Source organism: Diuraphis noxia, unplaced genomic scaffold, assembly GCF_037042655.1.
Source record: "Diuraphis noxia isolate RWA-SAM2 unplaced genomic scaffold, SU_Dnox_SAM2 contig0001, whole genome shotgun sequence".
In the NCBI taxonomy this organism is placed as follows: Eukaryota; Metazoa; Arthropoda; class Insecta; order Hemiptera; family Aphididae; genus Diuraphis; species Diuraphis noxia.
The window spans coordinates 86,223,791-86,244,998 of NW_028301711.1; the positions used below are offsets into that span (position 1 = coordinate 86,223,791).

The 21,208-nt window shown below is 28.5% G+C and overlaps 1 protein-coding gene and 1 pseudogene across 1 annotated transcript; both read left to right on the top strand.

The window, feature by feature from the left end:
- The window catches only part of LOC149062276 (zinc finger MYM-type protein 1-like), a 299,795-nt pseudogene that overhangs the window by 117,645 nt on the left and 160,942 nt on the right, over positions 1-21,208 (top strand).
- LOC149062284 (uncharacterized) lies at positions 10,794-14,177 on the top strand. The gene is made up of 3 exons (XM_089215491.1): positions 10,794-11,007; positions 13,397-13,553; positions 13,619-14,177. The coding sequence occupies exons 1-3, from the start codon at positions 10,854-10,856 to the stop codon at positions 14,175-14,177; spliced, it is 870 nt and encodes a 289-aa protein (XP_089071617.1). The 5' UTR covers positions 10,794-10,853.

Here is a 21,208-nt window from a genome sequence, read left to right on the forward strand (position 1 = left end):
TGATACCTCCACGCGTTCCTGAGAAAAACGCTCTTGACAGACGGACGGACGGACGGACAACAAAGTGATGTTATAAGGGTTCCGTTTTTTTCTTTTGAAGTACGGAACCCTAAAAAGTGTTGATAAATATGTTATTGGAAAAAATCGAAGAAGAAGAAATGCTAATTGATCAAGTTTCATCAAAAAATGTGCATGATATGTTTCGAAAAAGAAAAGAAGAAGGATTTTTTAGTGTTTAAATCGAGAAGCATTTGTTTAGGGATGAAAAAAAATTCCGTGCATTTTTTAGACTCAGTTGGGAGCAATTTAATTATGTTTTAAATTTAATCGAAGATGACATAAAATCAGGGGCGGACTGGCCTGGCGGGACACCGGGACAAATCCCGGTGGCCTGGTACAATAATAGATTAAATGGCCTGATAATATTTTAGAAATTAAAAATATAGTATACGAATAAACATAAAAATATAATAAACATAATACATATGGTAGGTATTACCATATCAGCTCATGTGATTTTAAATATTATACTAATCAATAACAATTTATACGATGTACCGTATGTAGTCTGTACCCATGTACGAAATATACATACAGATATAAATATATAATATAAGCGATAAGCCGAACAGCTTGTTTAGTGATTTATTTATAAATTATAAACTATTATATTATTATATAGGTATTTATATTTATACTAGTACCGCCGTCGCGCGTCATGTCGGCGCGTCGCCGCCACACGGCACACAGAGCGCTGATACTCGCACTAATCGCAGTCCGCAGATAGCAAAAACATTGCTGTAATGTAATGTAAATAGGTTGTCTCCGTATTTTATTTTGTTTACGTTAAATTATACAATATTATAGTTTACTGTATTGTCTGTACTTATACTATAATGTTATAGAAACATTATACATTAAAGTCTTCCACAAAGGTGTTTTGAATTTATTAAATATTATTTAAAATGAATTCAGAGAATAAAAAGCGTGCTGGTGGTGCTGCTAGAGAACGTGAAAAAAATAAAAAACTTCTTTTAGAATCAAGCAAGAATTGTAAAAAACTTAATTTATTTTTTAATTCAGCATATTATGAAAAACAAAATAGTGAAAATCCCGTTAAAACTGAAGAACTAAGCTCAGGTATGCATAATATATTATGTATTATGTAGTAAATTTAAATAATTTAAAATTGTTTATTAGTTTCTTTTTCCTTTTTCCTTTTTCCTATTTATGATTTTTATATGATTGTCTTTGAAAATATTGATAGATACTTCCTTCCATGAAAATACTGAAAACATATCAATGTCTGAAAATGATGACGTAGTTGATTCTAATTCTGGTAAGTAACTACCACCATGGTCATCATACGAGTGATACATTTTAATAACAAAAATAAATACTAACAAATACATGTGTAAGCTAAATTAGTATGTACCTAATATTAACCCATCGTAGCGACGTAATATGGTGGGAATTACTTTAATTTTAAATCCACTTTTTGAAATTGTCCCGGGCAAAGAAAATTCTTTTTAGTGACTAAATACTTGTTAAAAATAATTTTGTTCTAGTTTGTTTATTATTATTTGTATAATTATTCATAATATTGTAAACTTTGAATAAAAAAAAAATTTGGGGATACTATTTGTTTGTCAAAGTTGAGGGGAGCATGGATTTATCTGGTTGTTGCACTTAAGTGTATTAGTTTTTATATTATACCTTAAGTAATTTATTTATATATCCAATATCAGAAGCATTTTCAATGTTATTTTTATTTATAATAATTAATCAACACATTAAGCCATAACGTTTCTTATTTCATGAACTCGATATGATTATATGAAATTTGTACTTTTTTTTTAGAAGTTCTATGTTCGACATCTGAAAGTCCTCCAGTAGTATTTAATAAGTTTATAAAGCCAAGTTCGACTGTTTTATCTCATTTCTTCAAGTACCACCCTTGTCAACCAAAAGATCCCAGCCTCCCATTCAATTCAAATAAGATTTTTCTTCGAGAAAACGGAACAAATCGTGTATGGCTAACATTTGATGAATCATCAAAACAACTATTTTGTTCAGTTTGTTTGGCTTTTGCTTCTGAATCGAATTCACATATATTATGTGTGGTTTCATATATCTTACATAAAATTTTGAAAATAATTTTCAATTAATAAAGTTTTTTTTATCATTATTATTATTATTTTTTATTTTGCACACTTATGAGTTTATGACCAAATCGTTGGTCCTCTATTAATTTTTGGCCTGGCAAAAAAAAATTCCCGGCCTGAAATATTAACTCAGTCCGCCCCTGCATAAAATCAAATCCGTGCAATAGAGTTAAAGAGCCTATTTCAGCAGCGGAAAAATTAGCTGTAACGTTAAGGTAAGTACCTATATTAGAAATATGAATTAGTTACTTATATGAGCCATATTATTATAAATTTTAAATTTTAATACTGCTACACTTAGTATATTAATAGTATAGTAGTATTCAGTTACGCTCAGCGGATCTTATGAACTTTATATGTAGGTTAGGTTTTAGTTAGAACTAAACAACATAACGTATTCCCTCGCTGTTATAATAGGAATCACATGTTACACGTACGAAAGTATTATTTTATTTATAATATACGTACTTTAAATGAGTGTTTGTAATCTACCATCTAAAATATATTAATAATCTAGTAGCTATTTTTAAGACCATAAAATATTATTATCATTGATTAAAAATACTGTTTATGGTAGCTATTGAGACGCTCGGCAGAAAGAAACCATGGTACAAAATTAAAAATAATTCCAAATTCAACTCCTGCAATAGCTTTCAAATATATACTATTATACTACGTAATTTCTACTTCTAAAATATTTTAATTTTACAATTCAAGTAGATCATACTATGACACACTTTGTTATTATGTGATTTATGTGCTTATAGGCGTAGGGTAGCGTGATAAACTTATACAGCTGGATATAGCCTATTATGTTTCTGGTACATAACATATATTCTAAAAAAATTTAACTATGAACAAAAATGTACTGAATGAGGGGCTAAACAAAATTTTAGGGTGGTAATTATTCAAATAAAAATGAATTCATATTAATCTTTATTAATTTTTATTCGAGTAACCTTTATCATCATTCCAATAATTTGTATTTAAATGCATGCTTAATTAAAAAATGTATTAGATACAAGTAAGAAATGTGCCAAAATCAGTGCCCTATCTATTATTGCTGTTTTCACGTAAAATAACTTGTTCACCAAATTTAGTTTTATGTGACACCAATTTTATTGCCTACACCAACGCAAGAGGACATGATCGAAATATCAAAAGATTTTTGGAAAAAATGGAATTTTCCAAATTGTGTGGGTGCCATCGATGGCAAACATATACGTATTTTTTCACCGAAGAACAGTGGATCATTATTTTTTAATTATAAAGAATTTTTTTCCATCGTTCTGTTAGCAATTGTTGACGCTAACTGTAAATTTGTTTTTGTAGACATCGGATCATATGGTAAAGAGGGTGATAGTGGAATATTTACAAAGACAAAAATTTCAGAGAAAATAAATAACGGTAATTTTTTTCCTCCTAATGCCAAAATTCCAAATGCCGATCAAATTTTGCCATATGTTTTCGTGGGTGATGAAGCTTTTCATTTGGACCCACATATTATGCTACCATACTCAAAAATTGATTCAAAGAATGATTGCGAAAAAAAAATTTTCAATTATCGCTTATCACGTGCAAGAAGAACAACAGAAAATAGTTTTGGACTTTTAAATCAGGTATTCAGAGTTTTTTACACCCCTTACCACTAAAAACAAAAACCGTTGACTACCTCGTATTATCTGACTGCTGTCTTCACAATCTCTTACGTAATGAATATATTTCGAAGAATTATACGTCAGAACAACAATATTATAATTTTGACCCAAATGACTCTCCGGCAAATAATATGATACAACTTGAACATACGGGAGGTTATGGAAATTACGACGGCTTTATTGTTCGAGATGAATTTAAAAAATTTTTCAACTCACCACAAGGTACAGTTCCATGGCAAAATTGTCAAACTTTAAGGACAGATATATCATAAAAAGTAAAAAATCTCAATATTAATATTATTTTTAAATATTAATGATTGAATTGTTTAAGCATTGTATATTATTTTATTTTAATATTTCGTATTATTTAATATTAAGCTGGTTGTTCACTACTTAGGTTATATTTTATTATTTAACATGGTTTGATCATAAGTTTCTTAGCTATGTTATTAATTTAAGTCTAAATTTCAAAAAATAAATTCTCAATCTGGATATGTATACTGTATATATAATATAAGAATAAAGATAAATTAAAATACTGTCTAGGTACATAATATTATTATTGTAGCTTGTAATGGCGCGTTGGCTGCTACCGTAAGCAACGGCCACAGCTACTAGCTCTCGGATGGGTGACCATCCTAGTTCATAATAGTTAAAACCTTGCCACACATACACGTGTTTGCTACCTACTGTAACAACCGTAAAAACAACCAACAGTACCAACCCTTCTCCTACCTTACAGTTCATAACCCCCGGCTAATAACCACACAGTTGATGCCAAAAAAAAAGAAATAAAAAAAAGATATATATATATATTATTATTTTGTTTTTAAATAATATAATATGATATAATACAAAATTATTCATAGATTATTATTGCATTTAAACATAATATAATTATTATTTAAACTTACCTGGCTTGTTCAATTCATTTGAAATTTGTTTCCAAACATTGTCCCTTATTGTTTGATCTTTGTATAGTGAATGTTTTAAATCATATAAACACGGATGACATCCAACAAGTTCTGAAAGAACTTTATCATCTTCAGATGAAAATACAGCTTTTGATGACATTTTGTACATCTAAAATATCTATTTTATTATATTTTATATTAAAATAATAATAAAAAACGCACATGCGACCGCATCTAGACTGCTCCTGATGCGGTCATAATCGCGCAGTTGTAGACGCGCGCGGCGGTCGCGCTCCGCAGCCGCGGTGTTGGGAATCACCTACATTTAAAAATAGGTAGAGAAGTCCCAGTGCGGCCAAAATTAGAATCGCGCCGCGTCGCACCGGTCGCGCGTCTCTAGACGCGTCCTTAGGAATCACACCTTTAGTGTTTGTAATAAAAGATAATTTCGATTCATATTTTCTGAGTGAAATGTAGAACTATCAACAAATAAAATGGATTTCAAATCCTTTTCAAGAACATGACATGACAAGTGGGTTATCAATAAGAGCTAAAGAAGAATTAATCGAACTATTTGAAGATAGTGTGTTTAAAATGAATTTCAATCGAAAAAAATTAATAAGTTTTTGTTTATCAGTTCAAGAAAATTATCCAACTGTTTCCTATGAAGCTGTAAAGATGCTACTCCCATTCATTTCATCATATAATTGTGAGGTTGGTTTTTCGGCAATGGTTGCTATTAAAACCAAATTACGGATCAAATTGAAACTTTCAAACTCACTGCGCCTCAAGTTTACCAATGTTGAAGTGGATATCGATGAAAAAAATAAGGAAAGAATTATATCCTTCACATTAAAATTATATACTTATTAAATTACTAATATATTATACTTATTATACTTTTTTTTTCGTAATTACATAAAATTTAATAAAATAGTTTAATTTTTTGTTGTATGTTAAAAAAAAAGATCATTCATTGATATTGTGGGTCGCAATATTTTAAAAAATTTTCAAAATGGGTCGTACAATAAACAGTTTGGGAACCTCTGCCTTAGACGCATTTAATAAATTCATTGATGGTCGTGTAAGATAACCTTAACATGTTATTATATATATTTTGTACTAATGAGTACACACATAAAATACTAAATAAATCAATCTAATCATTTGAATCATTTGTTTCAATTTGATTTGAAAGCTCTAGATATTTATTTTTAAACTTATAAGCTGTAGATCCTGCTATATACCGTAAATTTTCTATTTCTCAGGGATTATCTGGGATTAACTCGTTCATCTATAAAATTCAAAAAACATACTGCTAATGTAAATTAATTCACATTTTTTTAAGTTGATAATAAAAATAATTAAGAACTTAATTTTTAAACACTTCATTGCATACTTAATGTTGATATGACTCACTTTTAAATCAAATTCATTTAATAGATCTATATCTTTATTGTTGGCATTTAAATTAATATGTTCTGTGTTAATATTAATACTCTGATTATCAGTATGCAAAGTAATTGTACTTGGCTCAATTTTATTATCTAGAGTAAATATGTCAGCTTCTTTGAAAACATCACCTACAAATATTGACAGTTTATTTGACTCTTCATCCATGTCACATGCATTCGACAGACAATCTGCCTCATTTTTTTCTTCTGTATTTTGATTTGAAGTTAAAATAACAGCAGAATGTTTTTCCAATATGAATGGACCGGAGTCTAAATTATTGAAGTACGGCATTTATTTAATTGTTTAATTGTTAATATAGATGTATTGGTACCTGTAATTGAAGTCCATTGGTTTAGTATGAGTATTAAAACCACCCATTCCCCTCATAGAAATAAAAAAATTCTCAAGAATAATATCTTGGTTCAACCGCCGAGTTATTAAATATGTAAGCCCATAGTAAGACTTTAAATCAACTACATAGTATCTTAACGACACATTTGTTAACAGAATTCCCCTTTGAAATGGCAACAAGGATTTTTTTAAGTGCCCCAACATTGTTTTTATGAAGTTGTCCTTTTCATCAAGAAGTTTATTCTGTTCATATATTTCTAAACCATATGCATTTGAGTTATCTCCATATGGTTGTTCCATATGGTTGTTCCATATGGTTGTTCCGATAGAGGTGGACGAGATAAAGTGCAATTTTTTTCGTAAGTATCTACTGATTTGATCATATATAACAAATACATAATCATGAATACCTAAAATATGTAATTTAATAATTTATTATAGATTTCCTCAATGTTCTGAACGAAAAAAACAATGGTTAGTTGCTATTCGCAGAGAAAATTTTACTCCTTCTAAGTACCATAAAATTTGTAGTGCCCATTTTATTGATAAAGACTACCTTGTTCGACCGAATATTAATTTTCCAAGGTAAATTATTAGGTATTTAATATTTATCAAGTTTTGTTGTTTATAATAAACTGTATCATAATATATACCTATTATACATATATAATATATATTATAAAGACAATACAATTTCACAAATATTATTTCTTTTACTAAATTTTAGATTAAATGACGAAGCAGTTCCTAGTGTTTTTAATTTTCCAAAACATTTAATCAAGCCTGTAAAAACCAGAAGAGCAATACCAAAAATAAATCAAAATATTTCGAATACTAGTATTTTTATTTTAAGTTAACCGAAAGGAATTTATTAGTAAGATAATTGAATTATAATTTATTAATTATTATTTTTTTTAGTAACTACTGATGTACCTTCTTGTTCAAATATTGAGACTTCTGACATTAATGTTGTATCAGAGCAAAATTTGATAGATCAGAATGCACCTGAAAAAAACAAAATTGAAGTCAGTTCTGGAATAATTGCTCTAAAAAAAAAAAGTAAAATGTCTTCAACAAAAAGTTCGAAGACAAAAAAAAAACAATTATTAATTTACAGGTATTTTTCCAACAATTTCTTTAATTAAATTTTATTTTGTGTTTATAGGTACATTAAATAACATGAATGTTATACTTGATATTACTAACAGTAACATGGTGGATACATTAATACTTGATATATTATATTGTTTTACCTACATTATGCATATTGTGATTTGTTTGTTAGTTACACAATAAATTATAAATTATATGTTATGGTGATTGGTGGTATATTAAATGGAAGACTCAAGAGACATGCACATTATTGATAGCATGCAAATTGGTTGTCAACTGGGTGTGGATGTCAATCAATTATAATATGTGAAATATGTATTTTGTGAATAATTTTTTATTTATATATATATTATAAATGTTATAAATGTTTACTTTTTAAAAACGAAAATATATTTTATTTATTTTTAAATCTAAACAATGTGTTTTATGTTTTTTTGTACCTTTTATATTAACATCCATGTTGGTCACCGTTTTGTATAAATGTTATATTATGAATATTTATAAAGCTTCCATTATTTAAGCTTTTTAATAAAATTACTTATTTTAAATATAAAATTTATAAATTTAAAATAGGATCTTATGCAAACTATAAAATCTGCTACAGACTTAGAAACAACGAATGTCATTGAAAAAAATTTTTCTAAAACATTTTTAAATGATATGATAAATAATGAAAATGTAAAACCAAAGGGTAGAAGATATCATGACGACGTTAAAAAATTTGCTACAACATTATACTTTTATTCACCTAAGGCATACAATTATGTTAGGTAATTATCGTAATGGCTTTGCACCTATATATTTAGAATAACAAATATAAACTGAATATTGATAAATAATTTTTAAATAGGTCAGTTCTCAGTTTACCAGATCCTAGCAGTATAAGGAATTGGATGACTAATGTTAATGCAGAAACTGGTATTTTATTAGATGTTTTAACATAAATTGGAAAATTTGAAACAAATGATTGCTGTTTAGTCATAGACTCAATGAGCATTAAAAAAGAAGTTCATTGGGATCGAGCAAATAATAGGTTTGTTATATTTCTTCTCATACATTTAAAACAGTTATTTATTATAAGAACTAAAATTAATTTTATTACTTTTAACAATTTCAATTACCCAGATATGTTGGGTATTGCGATTATGGCAATAATATTTCAATTGAAGATTGTGAAAGTCCAGCAACTGAGGTGTTAGTGTTTTTGCTAACTGGTTTGAAAAGCAATTGGAAATGGCCCATAGGATATTGGTTTGTTGATAAAATCAAATCACCTGTACAAACTCAATTGATTAAATTAGCTCTGTTAAAATGTCAAGAACATAATATAAATGTAATAAGTATTGCATGTGATGGTGCTCATTCTAACCTCAGTACATTCCATTTGCTGGGTTGTGATTTGTACCAGCCATATGATGATATCAAGTGTTACTTCAATGATGGACAAAGGATTATATATTTCACTCCAGATGCATGCCACAACATTAAATTAGCAAGAAATGCCTTGAGTTCGTTTAAAGCGTTTTTGGATGAAAATGATAATTTGATTGAGTGGAGGTATATAGAGCAACTTTCTAAAATTCAAAATAATGTTGGATTTAAATTAGCAAATAAACTGAGTTCTTCGCATGTTTATTGGAGGAATAATAGTATGAAAGTAAAATTAGCTACTCAAACTCTCAGTAGTTCAGTTGCAGATGCTCTTCAACTTTTACAAAGTACTTCAGAAGAGTTTAAAAATTGTGAAGCTACTATTAAATTCATACGAATTATTGATGAGATTTTTGATTTTTTGAATTCAAGGAATCCATTTGCTAAAGGATACAAAAAACCAATATATCCATCAGATTTAGTATACTTAGAAGTTAGAATCAAGAATGAGAAATAATATAGCATATTTATACTCACTGAAACATACATCAGGACAACCAATATGGCAATCAAGAAGAAGGAATTTTATTATTGGATTTGCCACAACCATTAAATCAATATTTTCAGTGTGTAAGGTTTTATTTGATCATAATTTTAAATATGTATTGACGTATAAGTTTAGTCAGGATGCTCTTGAATTACTTTTTGGACATATTAGAGGAAGATTTGGATGTAACAATAACCCAAACTGTTTACAATTTAAATATGCCATTCGCAGTATTTTAGTCCACAATTCTATTAAAATGTCAACTGGAAACTGTACTCCATTTATGTTAAACAATGATTCATTGTTCTCACTGAAATAGAACTATAAAACCAAAGAAAAAACAGAAATTATTCAAAATGTTCAATTACTTGTAGACAATTGTAACGATAGTTTTTTGAACGCCATCACAGAAAATATATTATATTATATTTGCGGATATATTGTCAAGCATATTATTGAAGATATTAACTGTGAATACTGTATCGAAGCAATATCAGAATCGTCATGCACTCAGGATCATACTTATAATAAGTTATCAATTGATACAGTTACACACAATAGCTTTGTAACAATTAAAGATAGAGGAGGACTTAAACATGCATCCAAAAGTACTCTAAAAATTGTCAAAGTTACTGAACAATATTTTAAATCTATTATTATAAACAAACACACATTATTAATGAAAAATATTGATCAACAAATTATATTAACTGTTCAAAATTTGTTAGGCTTAGATTCATCAATATTACCACAATGTGACAAATGTTTTGAAGCAATAGATTTATATTCCACTCCACATAAAATTAAAATGATTGCATTAATTAGCCGAACATATTTAAATATACGACTTAATGCTTACAGTAAAATTTTATCCAGTTCAATAATGAAATCTGCTGTAAGCAAAAGACAAAAATTAAACAAAACAATTTTATTTAATAACATGTAAACTTTTATCATACATTTTTTAATTAATTAAAATAACTTACCTAGTTTTATCCATTGAACGATTGAACAATTATTGTATTAACCAAACGACCATCGTTAAGGTACGGTTTCGTTTCTGCAGTTGACTGCAGCGGCGGCTGCACGCAGTCGCTGCTGCGTCCGCCGCATTTAGTGTTTACATGGGTTTTTACTGAAACGGTTTTGTTTACGCGACCGCCGCACCTGCTGCATGCGGTCGACTGCAGCGACTGGTTGTGTGACCAGTGGCGTGCAGTCGGTCGCAACGACTGAATTCATTTTTTGAAGACTAATTTCATTTTGTTCCTTCAACAAAATGAATTTTTCAAAAGATGATGATGCAAAACTTTGCGAACTTGTGTCCAGCTATCCATCATTGTATGACTATAGTCATAGAGATTTCAAAGACATTACATTAAAGGAAAATATATGGAAAGAAATTGCGACTTTATTGGGAAATAATAAAACTGGTAAGTGCCTATATTATAATATGATATTATCTACATTATTTTAATCAGAATATCAGAGCCGTAGCAAGTATTGACCATCATAGCATATTTCCGCTGTTAAAAATTTTAAAATAAAACTGCTAGTTACTACTAGTTTACAGTTGAAGTATGTTCCGAGGTGGTGGTATAAGCAGAGAATAAAATGATTATTAGAAACAAATTGTAACAATAATCAAATAATCAATAATTGGCATTTCACTGACAATCACTGTAAAATACGTAATATTTTTTTGTATAAATAAATTGTTTTGAGCGTTAATAAACTTTTTAGCATTATTAATTTATAATGACAAATATATTAGATTCTCTAGACATATAATTAAATATTAAATTTTTAGTCAAAATTAAAAACAAATTTAAATATTATAGAAATTTAAAATAATAATATAATTTATTGTTGTTGTTATTAGTAATCTAAAATTAAACATTAATTACTAATAAGTAATAATAATTAAACAAATAGTGGATAACACTAATAGTGATAAATATTAATAGGCAATAAAGGCTTATCATAAAAAAATATTATGTTCTAAAAACTATTTGGTTTTGCCAATTTAATTTTCCTTCTTCATTGAAAAATGATTTTAAGGCATCCCGAACTTCAAATCCTTCAGTATTTCCATACCCTCCATGCCTGACTAATGGTAACATATTTGTAAGTGTAGTATTTATTGGTTTTTGTTCTATTTGTTGTATATGGCGCTCTTCATAGCCATCGCGAATTAAATTATGCAAACAACATGTAGCAGTAATTAATAAATCACAAGTTTCCGGTTTGATTGCGATAGGTGTGTAATAAATTCTAAATATTTGACTTAAAAGTCCAAACGCGTTTTCAGACACACGTCTTGCTCGAGATAATCTGTAATTAAAGATTTGTTTTTCAAAATCTTCCTTGGCTTGCGATCTATTGTAAGGTTTCATAATGTGGGTATGTAACCTGAAAGCTTCATCTCCAACTATGATGTATGGTAAACTTTTGTCAGAACCGGGGAGTTGAGTGTTTTCAGGTAATCCAAATTGTTTTGAGTAAATCCGTTTTCCCATAACAGATTTTGAAAATATTCCGCTATCTCCCTCTTTCCCATATGATCCTACGTCAATAGCTAAAAACTTAGACTTAGCGTCAACAATCGCTAGTAGCACAATTGAAAAATAGTTTTTATAATTGTAGTAGAGAGATCCTGACTTTTGTGGACATACAACACGGACATGTTTGCCATCTATGGCTCCCACACAGTTCGGAAAATTCCACCTCTCCCAAAATTCTACTGCTCGAGTTTTGAAATCAGTTTCGGTAGGTTGTGGTAAAAGTATAGGCGTTAAATTTGCACATATAGCTGATAATACTTGTTTTATAATATTCGAAATTTCACTATGTGAAATTCGAAAATTATATGCCAATGATCGATATGATTCCCCAGTTGCTAGGTACCTAAAAATTATATTAAAATATTATAATATTTGCTAATAAATAGGTACGAATAATAAATATTTGGGATATAAGCTAGAGGTGGGTCGAACTGCTCGAAGTTTGAAAAATCGAACCGAACTTTAGGTGTTCGGTTCGAGTTCGAAAGTCGAACCAAGTTTTAAAAAAACCGAACCGAACCGAACTCGAACAAAAAAGTTCGAAAATTAAAATAGTTCGAAGACAAAAAATGTATGAACAGCAAAAAATTCCAACATGTCAAACTTTTCGAACTAAAAATGTTCCCGGTGTTTATTTTATTTTGTCTATATAGTTATATAGTATAATATACTATATTTTATATTATACTATGTATTTAAATTTTAAATAGTACAAAAGTAAAATTATAACCACGATAGTGTCCGGGCATTGATTAATTCTTGTGCTATTGAATTATGTTTAGACTTCGATAATTATTTTTGTTTTGTCGTTTTGTACTACTTATTTATAATTTATATAATCGAAGTTCGTATCACGCTGAACAATAATAAAAGCTAATAATAATAATATAGATTAATGTTTATTTTTATTGATTATAGACTACAGTCATTCATAAAATTAAAATATCTTTATCATTATTATTTTATTGTCATTTATATTTTTATAACATTGGTCCTTAATCCTATTTTTTTTATAAATTCCTACTACTGATTAATTGTTAATTAATTAATATCTTACTATTTATTATTTATTAAACACTGTAAAAGTAAAATTTATGTTTGGTATTATAAAATAGGTATAAATTATAGAATAAGAGTTATGAATAATAAATTATATCTTTTAAATTTGCATAATTGTAATGTATGATGCTATAATATTATAATTCTAAAATCTAAACTAAAATAACCGACAAAACTTCAATTAAATTAAAATTTGCAGATGATCATTGTAAAAAGAGATGGCGTTCGATTCGGGTCCACTTTAAGCGACTTAAAAGAGAGGGAAAATTAGGGACTGGGTCTGCTGCTTGTAAATCACCTAATTGGCCACTCTTTAAATATGTATCCTTCCTTTCACATGTTCCTGAAGAAAGGAAGTAATATACTATTCCAATCTATTATAATTTGTATTGGCGTTTTTATTAATTTTCTTTTTTAATAGGACCTTATCTAATTTATCGGACACCAAAAACGATGAGCTGAGTAATGACAGTATTTTGGGAGATCAAGATATTGATGTTGAATGTCTCGATACTAGTATTGCATCGGTACAAACTCCACCACCAAGTGACACAGTTGGAACCAGGTCAAGAAAAAGAAAATTGGAAAAAGTATCAGAAATGCTAGTTGAAAATAGAGAGTCAAGACTGAAATTAATAGAAACATTGAAAGATGCCAGTCAAAAACAAGAAGAAGAAGTAGATGTATTTTATAAAAGTATTTCTCTTTCCGTAAAACGTCTTCCACCTTTATTGAGATCCGAAATCAAGATGCAACATTTACAAAGCTTACATAATATGGAACTAAAACACATGCAGAGTCAATCTCAATACCATCAACTATATTATCCACAACAAAACATACCCGACTATTCATTAGTTCATCAGGCACAAACATATCAACCATTAGTTCGTCAGACTCAGACAGATCAACCAGAAAATCTAAATTGTCCATCTCAATCCACATCAAAACAACCATTTTATGAGAATCATCCTTACTGACATAATATCATAAAGAAGTGACTAATTTTTTTTTATTTCATAATTAAATATTTTAGTCTGTTTTCACTATGTTAATTTAATAAAATCTGAACGAATTTAACTGCAATGTGTGATTTATTTGTATTTTGATGTGACTCTATTTTTGGGAATTAAAATCAGCAAAGGTTGGCATTAACTAGGTAGTTAAAAAGTTAATTTTTTAACATAACTAGTTAGTTTATTTTCTAATAAACTTTTGAACTAGTTTAATTGACAGTTGAAATAACTTAGAGTTTCACATTTAATTAAAAAAATAATCTATTAAGTTAAAAATGTTGAAATTTTTCGTTTGAATTTTTTTTCGTTTTATATAAAATAAAATAAAAATAATCGAACACTATAAAAAACATTTCTGTTATTTTTTTGACAAAAATAATGTTGTATATGGATATATTTTAGTGGATTAGATAGCTGCAGGCGTGTATCCAGGGGGGAGGGGGTGTTACAGGTGTAATATTAGTTTATATTACGATAACAATTATGTAAAGCACTAAAGCCGGGATCCGGCATTAGTAATTACTATTTTAGACCGTTCTGTGACGTTTTATCGATTACTCGTTTCATGTACGATTTAATATATCTTTTTATGCAGCGTGTAAGAAAACGTTAACAACTTCTTAATTATTGATTATTTGATTATCATGATGAACTATCGTATACCTACGTAAAGTTATCAATTTTGTGTTTTTAATTTTTTCAATTAATTTTGAATAACACCCCCCCCCCTTTAGAAATTTCTAGCTACGCGCCTGGATAGCTGGCATTATGTCATAAAATATACTGTACAATAACAATATTACTAGGCATATTAATATTTTTGCAGTACAAAAATGTGTATGGCAAATGGCAATAGACGCCTTTATAATTTTACAATACAAGACAGGTTACTGCCTGTCAACAACGTGTTGACACAGGCCATAGCTGCCCGTTGGCCGTTTACTTGTGTCAACAACGGGTCGACGTTTAAGCGGTGTGTTAAATAAAAATAAATAAAAAAATACCTTAACGTTACAGCAAGTTTTTCCTTTGGTGTTATAGGAAACTTCACAGTAGTTGTTGGAGCTTTAACAATATGCTGTGCGATGGCAGATAAAACAAAATCAAATTGACATTTTGTCAATCTAAAATAGTTTTGGAATTTACACTCATCATCGATGAGGTGTTTCATAACTAAATTTTCAAACGTCCCTTCATTACGCCTAGCTGTAAACATATTATGAATTTTTTTCCTTTTATTTTTATTCGCGAACAACAGATTTATGATTTGTTCATCTCGTTCTTCTTCTTCAAGAATATGTAGTAGAACAATCCTAGTAACGTCATCCATGGTTGAAAGTTGTTGATAAACTGATACTGTGTAATAAACTGATAAGTTTAAATTTAACTGATTATTGTTGAAATTATTAGATGACTGCATGCAGTCAACTGCATGCAGTCAACTGCATAAACAAAACCAATGCTACTGCATGCGACCGTTGTTGCAGCAACTGCGTGCAGCCGCCGCTGCAGTCAACTGCAGAAACGAAACCGTACCTTTACTCGTTAGTGGTTATTAACGCACTGACCATGATATATCATTGCACTGACGCTATAAAAGTATGAACATTTCGCACACACAAATACACAATTTCCATTTTTAGAACCACCGGTTTATAATTTATAATATATCATTAGATTTTGACAATATTATATATTAATATATTTTATAATGCTTCATTGAGTTATTTATGTCCAATGTAGACTGACTGTAGTTACCGTTATCCTCACAGCTCGCATGTCACTGATCGCTTTTCTATTAACTATGTATTTTATAATTATCCATTATCCTGTTTTTATTTACGGTTTATTACCTTGTTATATTTTATTATTATTTATTATATTATTATATCATTGTATTATATTATTGTTTGTATGTATACATTATGTAAGCTCACTCATTGACAATGGTGTTATAAAAATAACTTCACCAACAGTGATTTGTATTTGTAATTATAGTTATAATTGTATTATTGCCTATTTAGTATTGATGTAATTGTATGCCACAATGTGTTATTTTACTTAGTATGTTTAGTAAATTTAAATAACAACAATTTCCAACTCTAAGGAACAAGATGCATAATGTAAATATATTATAATTTAAAATAATATATTAATATAACATGGTACTCTTGTATTATTATTGTTCAGCTGCCCTTTTTAAAGATGGCGGACTACCGGCTTGGCGGCTTCAAATCTCCCCATTACCGATAACAACAGTTAGCAATCTAGTTTATTATCTATATCTGTGCTGAAACTGTTGAAAGCGTCGAGATAAGAATATAAGGTAGATTATAAATTGTAAATAATATATTACAAATTTACAATTACACTTTTATAGTAATTATAATCAGTGGTATTAGTATAGGCTTTATTTTCATATTATAGTCAGTGTTAACTGGCATTAGATAAAATAATCTTATTGATAATCTCATAATAATAATAATAATAATATGACGTTGATGTTATTGCCGTCAATTTCACCGTTTCATAGAAAAAATATTATTAACCGTCTAAAAATAGTCTAATAAAACTAATATTTAATGTAATAATATGAGCTAATAATAAGTAATAATAATAAATTATGAATTATGATAAATAATAATAAAATTTGTTTTTGCATATTTTGGTAAATAAAATGCATATTTTACAATTTTTTATTGCATATAAATCCTAGCCCTAGGTATAACTATACTATTATAATACTTTATGATACTATCTATGTTATATGAGCAGATTGAACAACCTAGGGCTTTTAGCTATGAGCTTAGCCCGTAGGATTTACAATACAATAACTATTAAGTAATTTAATTTATGTAAATCATTGATTTCAATAAACTTACCATACTTAACATTTCGGCTTGGTGATTTACCACAAGCTGTCAACCATTTCGACTTCATTATAGGAGATTTGAGAAAACTATAATATCTAACATTATTACTTTTCCCTGAAGTCGTATTGTTCCGACAACCATCAACAACTAGGCATGTTTATTATATTTAGCCTACCTATAACAATATTTTTACTAAATTCATACATAAGAGTGGAACAGGTATGGTTAGGAACATCAAGTTGGAACTTGTGAATTATAACTTTTTTAAACAGCTAAATTTAACCATGGCTATGAATTCATCATCAAAATAAACAAATCAAATGTTACTAGGTACAATATTTTATTCAACAGATAACAATAACATAATCACGGTCTTAAGCTGGCCACACACTACGGTTTTATTTGTCCGCGTACGGTGTAACCGTTTTCCGCCAAAATGACCCTAGCCCGTTATCACCATGGCCGTTTTCCGCCAAAGGTTATATTCCGATTTCCGCCAAAACAAATTAATACATTTTTTTTGAGAACCCCTGAACTGAATCCATCAATTAGTAATGACTCGATGTACGCGCCTCACCTTGTATCACACACGCGCTTCACCCCACACAGATATTGATTACAAACTATTATCTATATTTTATCTTACTATTATTACGCACCTATTTAAGTGTAGGTACCCACTGTATTTTCTAAAGCATACGCTATTATATACGAATTGTACGTAAAAATAAGTAATAATAAAAATAAGTATAAATATCACATGTTAAACATCACTAGATTTTCATCCAAATAATAATATATAAATACAATACAATTATATAAAAAGTACACATTCATTATTTAGGTATACTATACAAAAAAAAAAATATTTTTAATAATATCACACGTCTGCCGTCCAAATAATAAATTATTATAAAAATTAAAATTATATAAAAAGTACACATTTCATTCACAATATTCATTAAGTACACATTTCATTCACAATATTCATTATTTACTATACGAAAAAGAGATTTTTTTGACAAACTCGAACCTAGTTAAATGCCCATGAATGTATTTTTGAATGTATTCTTCATTTTTTTTTTTTGTCTCAAATGAATTATATTTCGTGGATTTTTTGGTTGATTCACACTTGACATTTTAGAATATACACTGGTTTATACTTCATTAATCAAGGTCTGAACCCACGTAAATATTGAAGGTGAATTTTTATAAAACGATTGATTGAAGTCGGAATGAAACGATTCACATGCATTTGTGGTTCTTGTTAATGCAGAAGTTGCTTCTGCCCATAACTTAGGGGGGAACGTACTTGTATTTAAAATGTAATTGTTCAATACATATTGTGAATACGCTAGAACGCGATTATCAGATGGACACTGTGGCATAAAATCTTCCATAAAACAACTCATTACTTCACTTGGATTTAAAAATAATAAACCAAAGGTATACCTTAACCACATACCAATATTACACTTATTTTTATACTCGGTAATTAGCCCTAGAGATTGAATTTGTCGATACCATGCTTGAGTCAAGTGAAATCGACAACCAACTACATTCATCCCAGGCCAAACTTCATAAATTGCATTTAGTATAGCTTTTTCAAAGTCACTAGTTATATTAGTTGGTAAAAAAAGACGACCCATATTATCACACAGTTCACACATTTTTTGCAACATATAAATGTAAGTCTCTGTTTTTTTGTCAGGCAGCAAACTGATAGCGAACAATAATCCGTCAATTATCCGCGGATATCGCTATAATAATAGCGCGTACATCGAATCTATCATTACTATTTTGATGGATTCAGTTCAGGGGTTCTCAAAAAAAAAATGTATTAATTTGTTTTGGCGGAAATCGGAATATAACCTTTGGCGGAAAACGGCCATGGTGATAACGGGCTAGGGTCATTTTGGCGGAAAACGGAAACCCCCGTTCGTACAACGTACACCGATAGTGTGTGGGTAATAAAACGGATAAAAAACATGGTACACCGAGACGGAGTGAAAACTGAGAAGTTTGATTTTTTTTCGGTGTTCGGTGTTTTTAATGAAGAAAACCGAAGGTGTGTGCGATATTCGGTGTTCGAACTAAAACCGCACAGTTTTAATTAAATGTATTAATACAATTAGGTAGTAAAAAAAACTATTTATATTAAAAAGTCGGTTTTTAGCTACTATCTATATTATATCATTCAATAAATTAATATATAGTGATAATAGAATATTTATGATAACATAAATAATATTTTATTTTATATTATGATAATGTATTATGTTTACTGTAAAGTTTAAGCTACACAAATTTGCAAATTATAATTTCGTAGTTTAAAATTGAAAATATTGAAGACATTTTCACAAGCTTTATATAGATGCATTACTTATATATAAGATTATAAAATGAAAATAAAAATAATTATCAAACAATAGTTATAAATTATAATGAATGTATACCTACTCACGTCGCATCGTTACAAATATAGGATACAAAAATATTTCGAATAATCGATAAAGTATCAAAATTAGAAGATTATTTATATACCTTTATTTATAATTGTTGATGGGATATTTATAAAAATACCATTTTATTTCTGATTGGTAATTGTACACATGTGTATAAATTTCTGTAACTAAATATGGAATATAAAATATTTCTACTTTGAATGCGAACGAATAGTGAAGAGGGTTCTTGTTCTACATCATTCAAAGTACTAAATAGGTAAGTATTTTAATTATTATAAATTGAAGTAAAAGTACAATATTACCACTAGAAATTTATAATTAATTGTAGGTACCTTATTAACATTTTTTAATATTGATCAAAATATTTTTTTTAAATTTCAAGAATCAAAATGGATATCCGTCAGTGGTCTAAGGAATTTACCACTGAATTCATTGAGATTTATAGAAGTTATCCATGTTTATGGCGCATCAAGTGTCCTGAGTACAGTGATCGTTGTAAGCGTAACATTGCATATGAAAAGCTATGTTTAAAATTAACCGAGGTAGATCCAACTGCAACGAAGGACACAGTGGTAAAAAAAATAGATTCATTAAGATCAAATTTCCGAAAGGAATTGAAAAAAATTAAAGATTCCAAGAGAAGCGGATCAGGAACAGACAACATATACGCACCAAAGTTATGGTACTTCGACAAACTCCACTTTCTCGTCGATCAAGAGACACCGAGAAATGGTGTATCTAACATTTCTGAAATTGAAGCAAATGGAGATCCAGCAGAAACCACAGTAAGTAAATTATGCATATTCCGTAAATTGATAAACTTTTTTTCTATCAACACTTTATTGATTACCCATTGTTTCTAATAATTCCCCTTTCCAATTTTTAACTTTATAATCTAAATAGTATAATATTATAATTATATGATAATGCAATTACTTTTTCCTACATTGAATATTAATTCATGCGCAAAATAAAAATTAAACAAGTATCGCAATTATTATTTATAGTAGCTTTTAAGCTGATGTATTTTATCGTAGTATATATTTATAGTATGAGCTATTTTTATAAATCCAAGAGGTTCATTACATTTTCATTGAAAAATAAAATGAAAACAAAAATTTAAAAACAAGTAAAGATACTTATTAGTAATTAATAATTAAAAAAAGCGGGTAAGTGGGTATCGCTCTGCTGTACATTAGATGCCATATGGATTACTATTATATATTATAGAATGTTAAATTTTAATGTAATGATAGGTAGCATTGGATACGAAAAACGATTCTGAACGAAGCTAATTTTGACGAATTTTTGTCAATATTTCAACTTCAAATGTTAATTAAAAAAAAATCGTACCTATGTATTCTTATAATTTTTTAATCACTATAAGAATAACTTACGAGGAACTTTGTATTACATTTTCAAGTATTTTGACTCAGCCAAAAAACATTTATCGCCACTTCAAAAACAAATTATAAGAAAAATTGAAAATTTAAGTTGTCTATAAATAGCTCAATAAAAGTCAAAATATTTTGAAAATTAAATCATGTAAAAAAATGCCAATCTAAATAACTGGTGAAATTTTCAAGTATTTACGACTTATACTTTTTGAATAATAATACTGAACACTGAAAAAAATTCTATAGTGTGTGTCAATGGT

Bases quoted from the DNA above. Each gene is read 5' to 3' on its own strand.
- LOC149062284 (XM_089215491.1), top strand. From the start codon at position 10,854: ATGAATTTTTCAAAAGATGATGATGCAAAACTTTGCGAACTTGTGTCC. The intron at 11,008-13,396 runs GTAAGTGCCTAT...TAAAATTTGCAG, and splicing joins ATTGGGAAATAATAAAACTG to ATGATCATTGTAAAAAGAGA. The intron at 13,554-13,618 runs GTAATATACTAT...CTTTTTTAATAG, and splicing joins CATGTTCCTGAAGAAAGGAA to GACCTTATCTAATTTATCGG.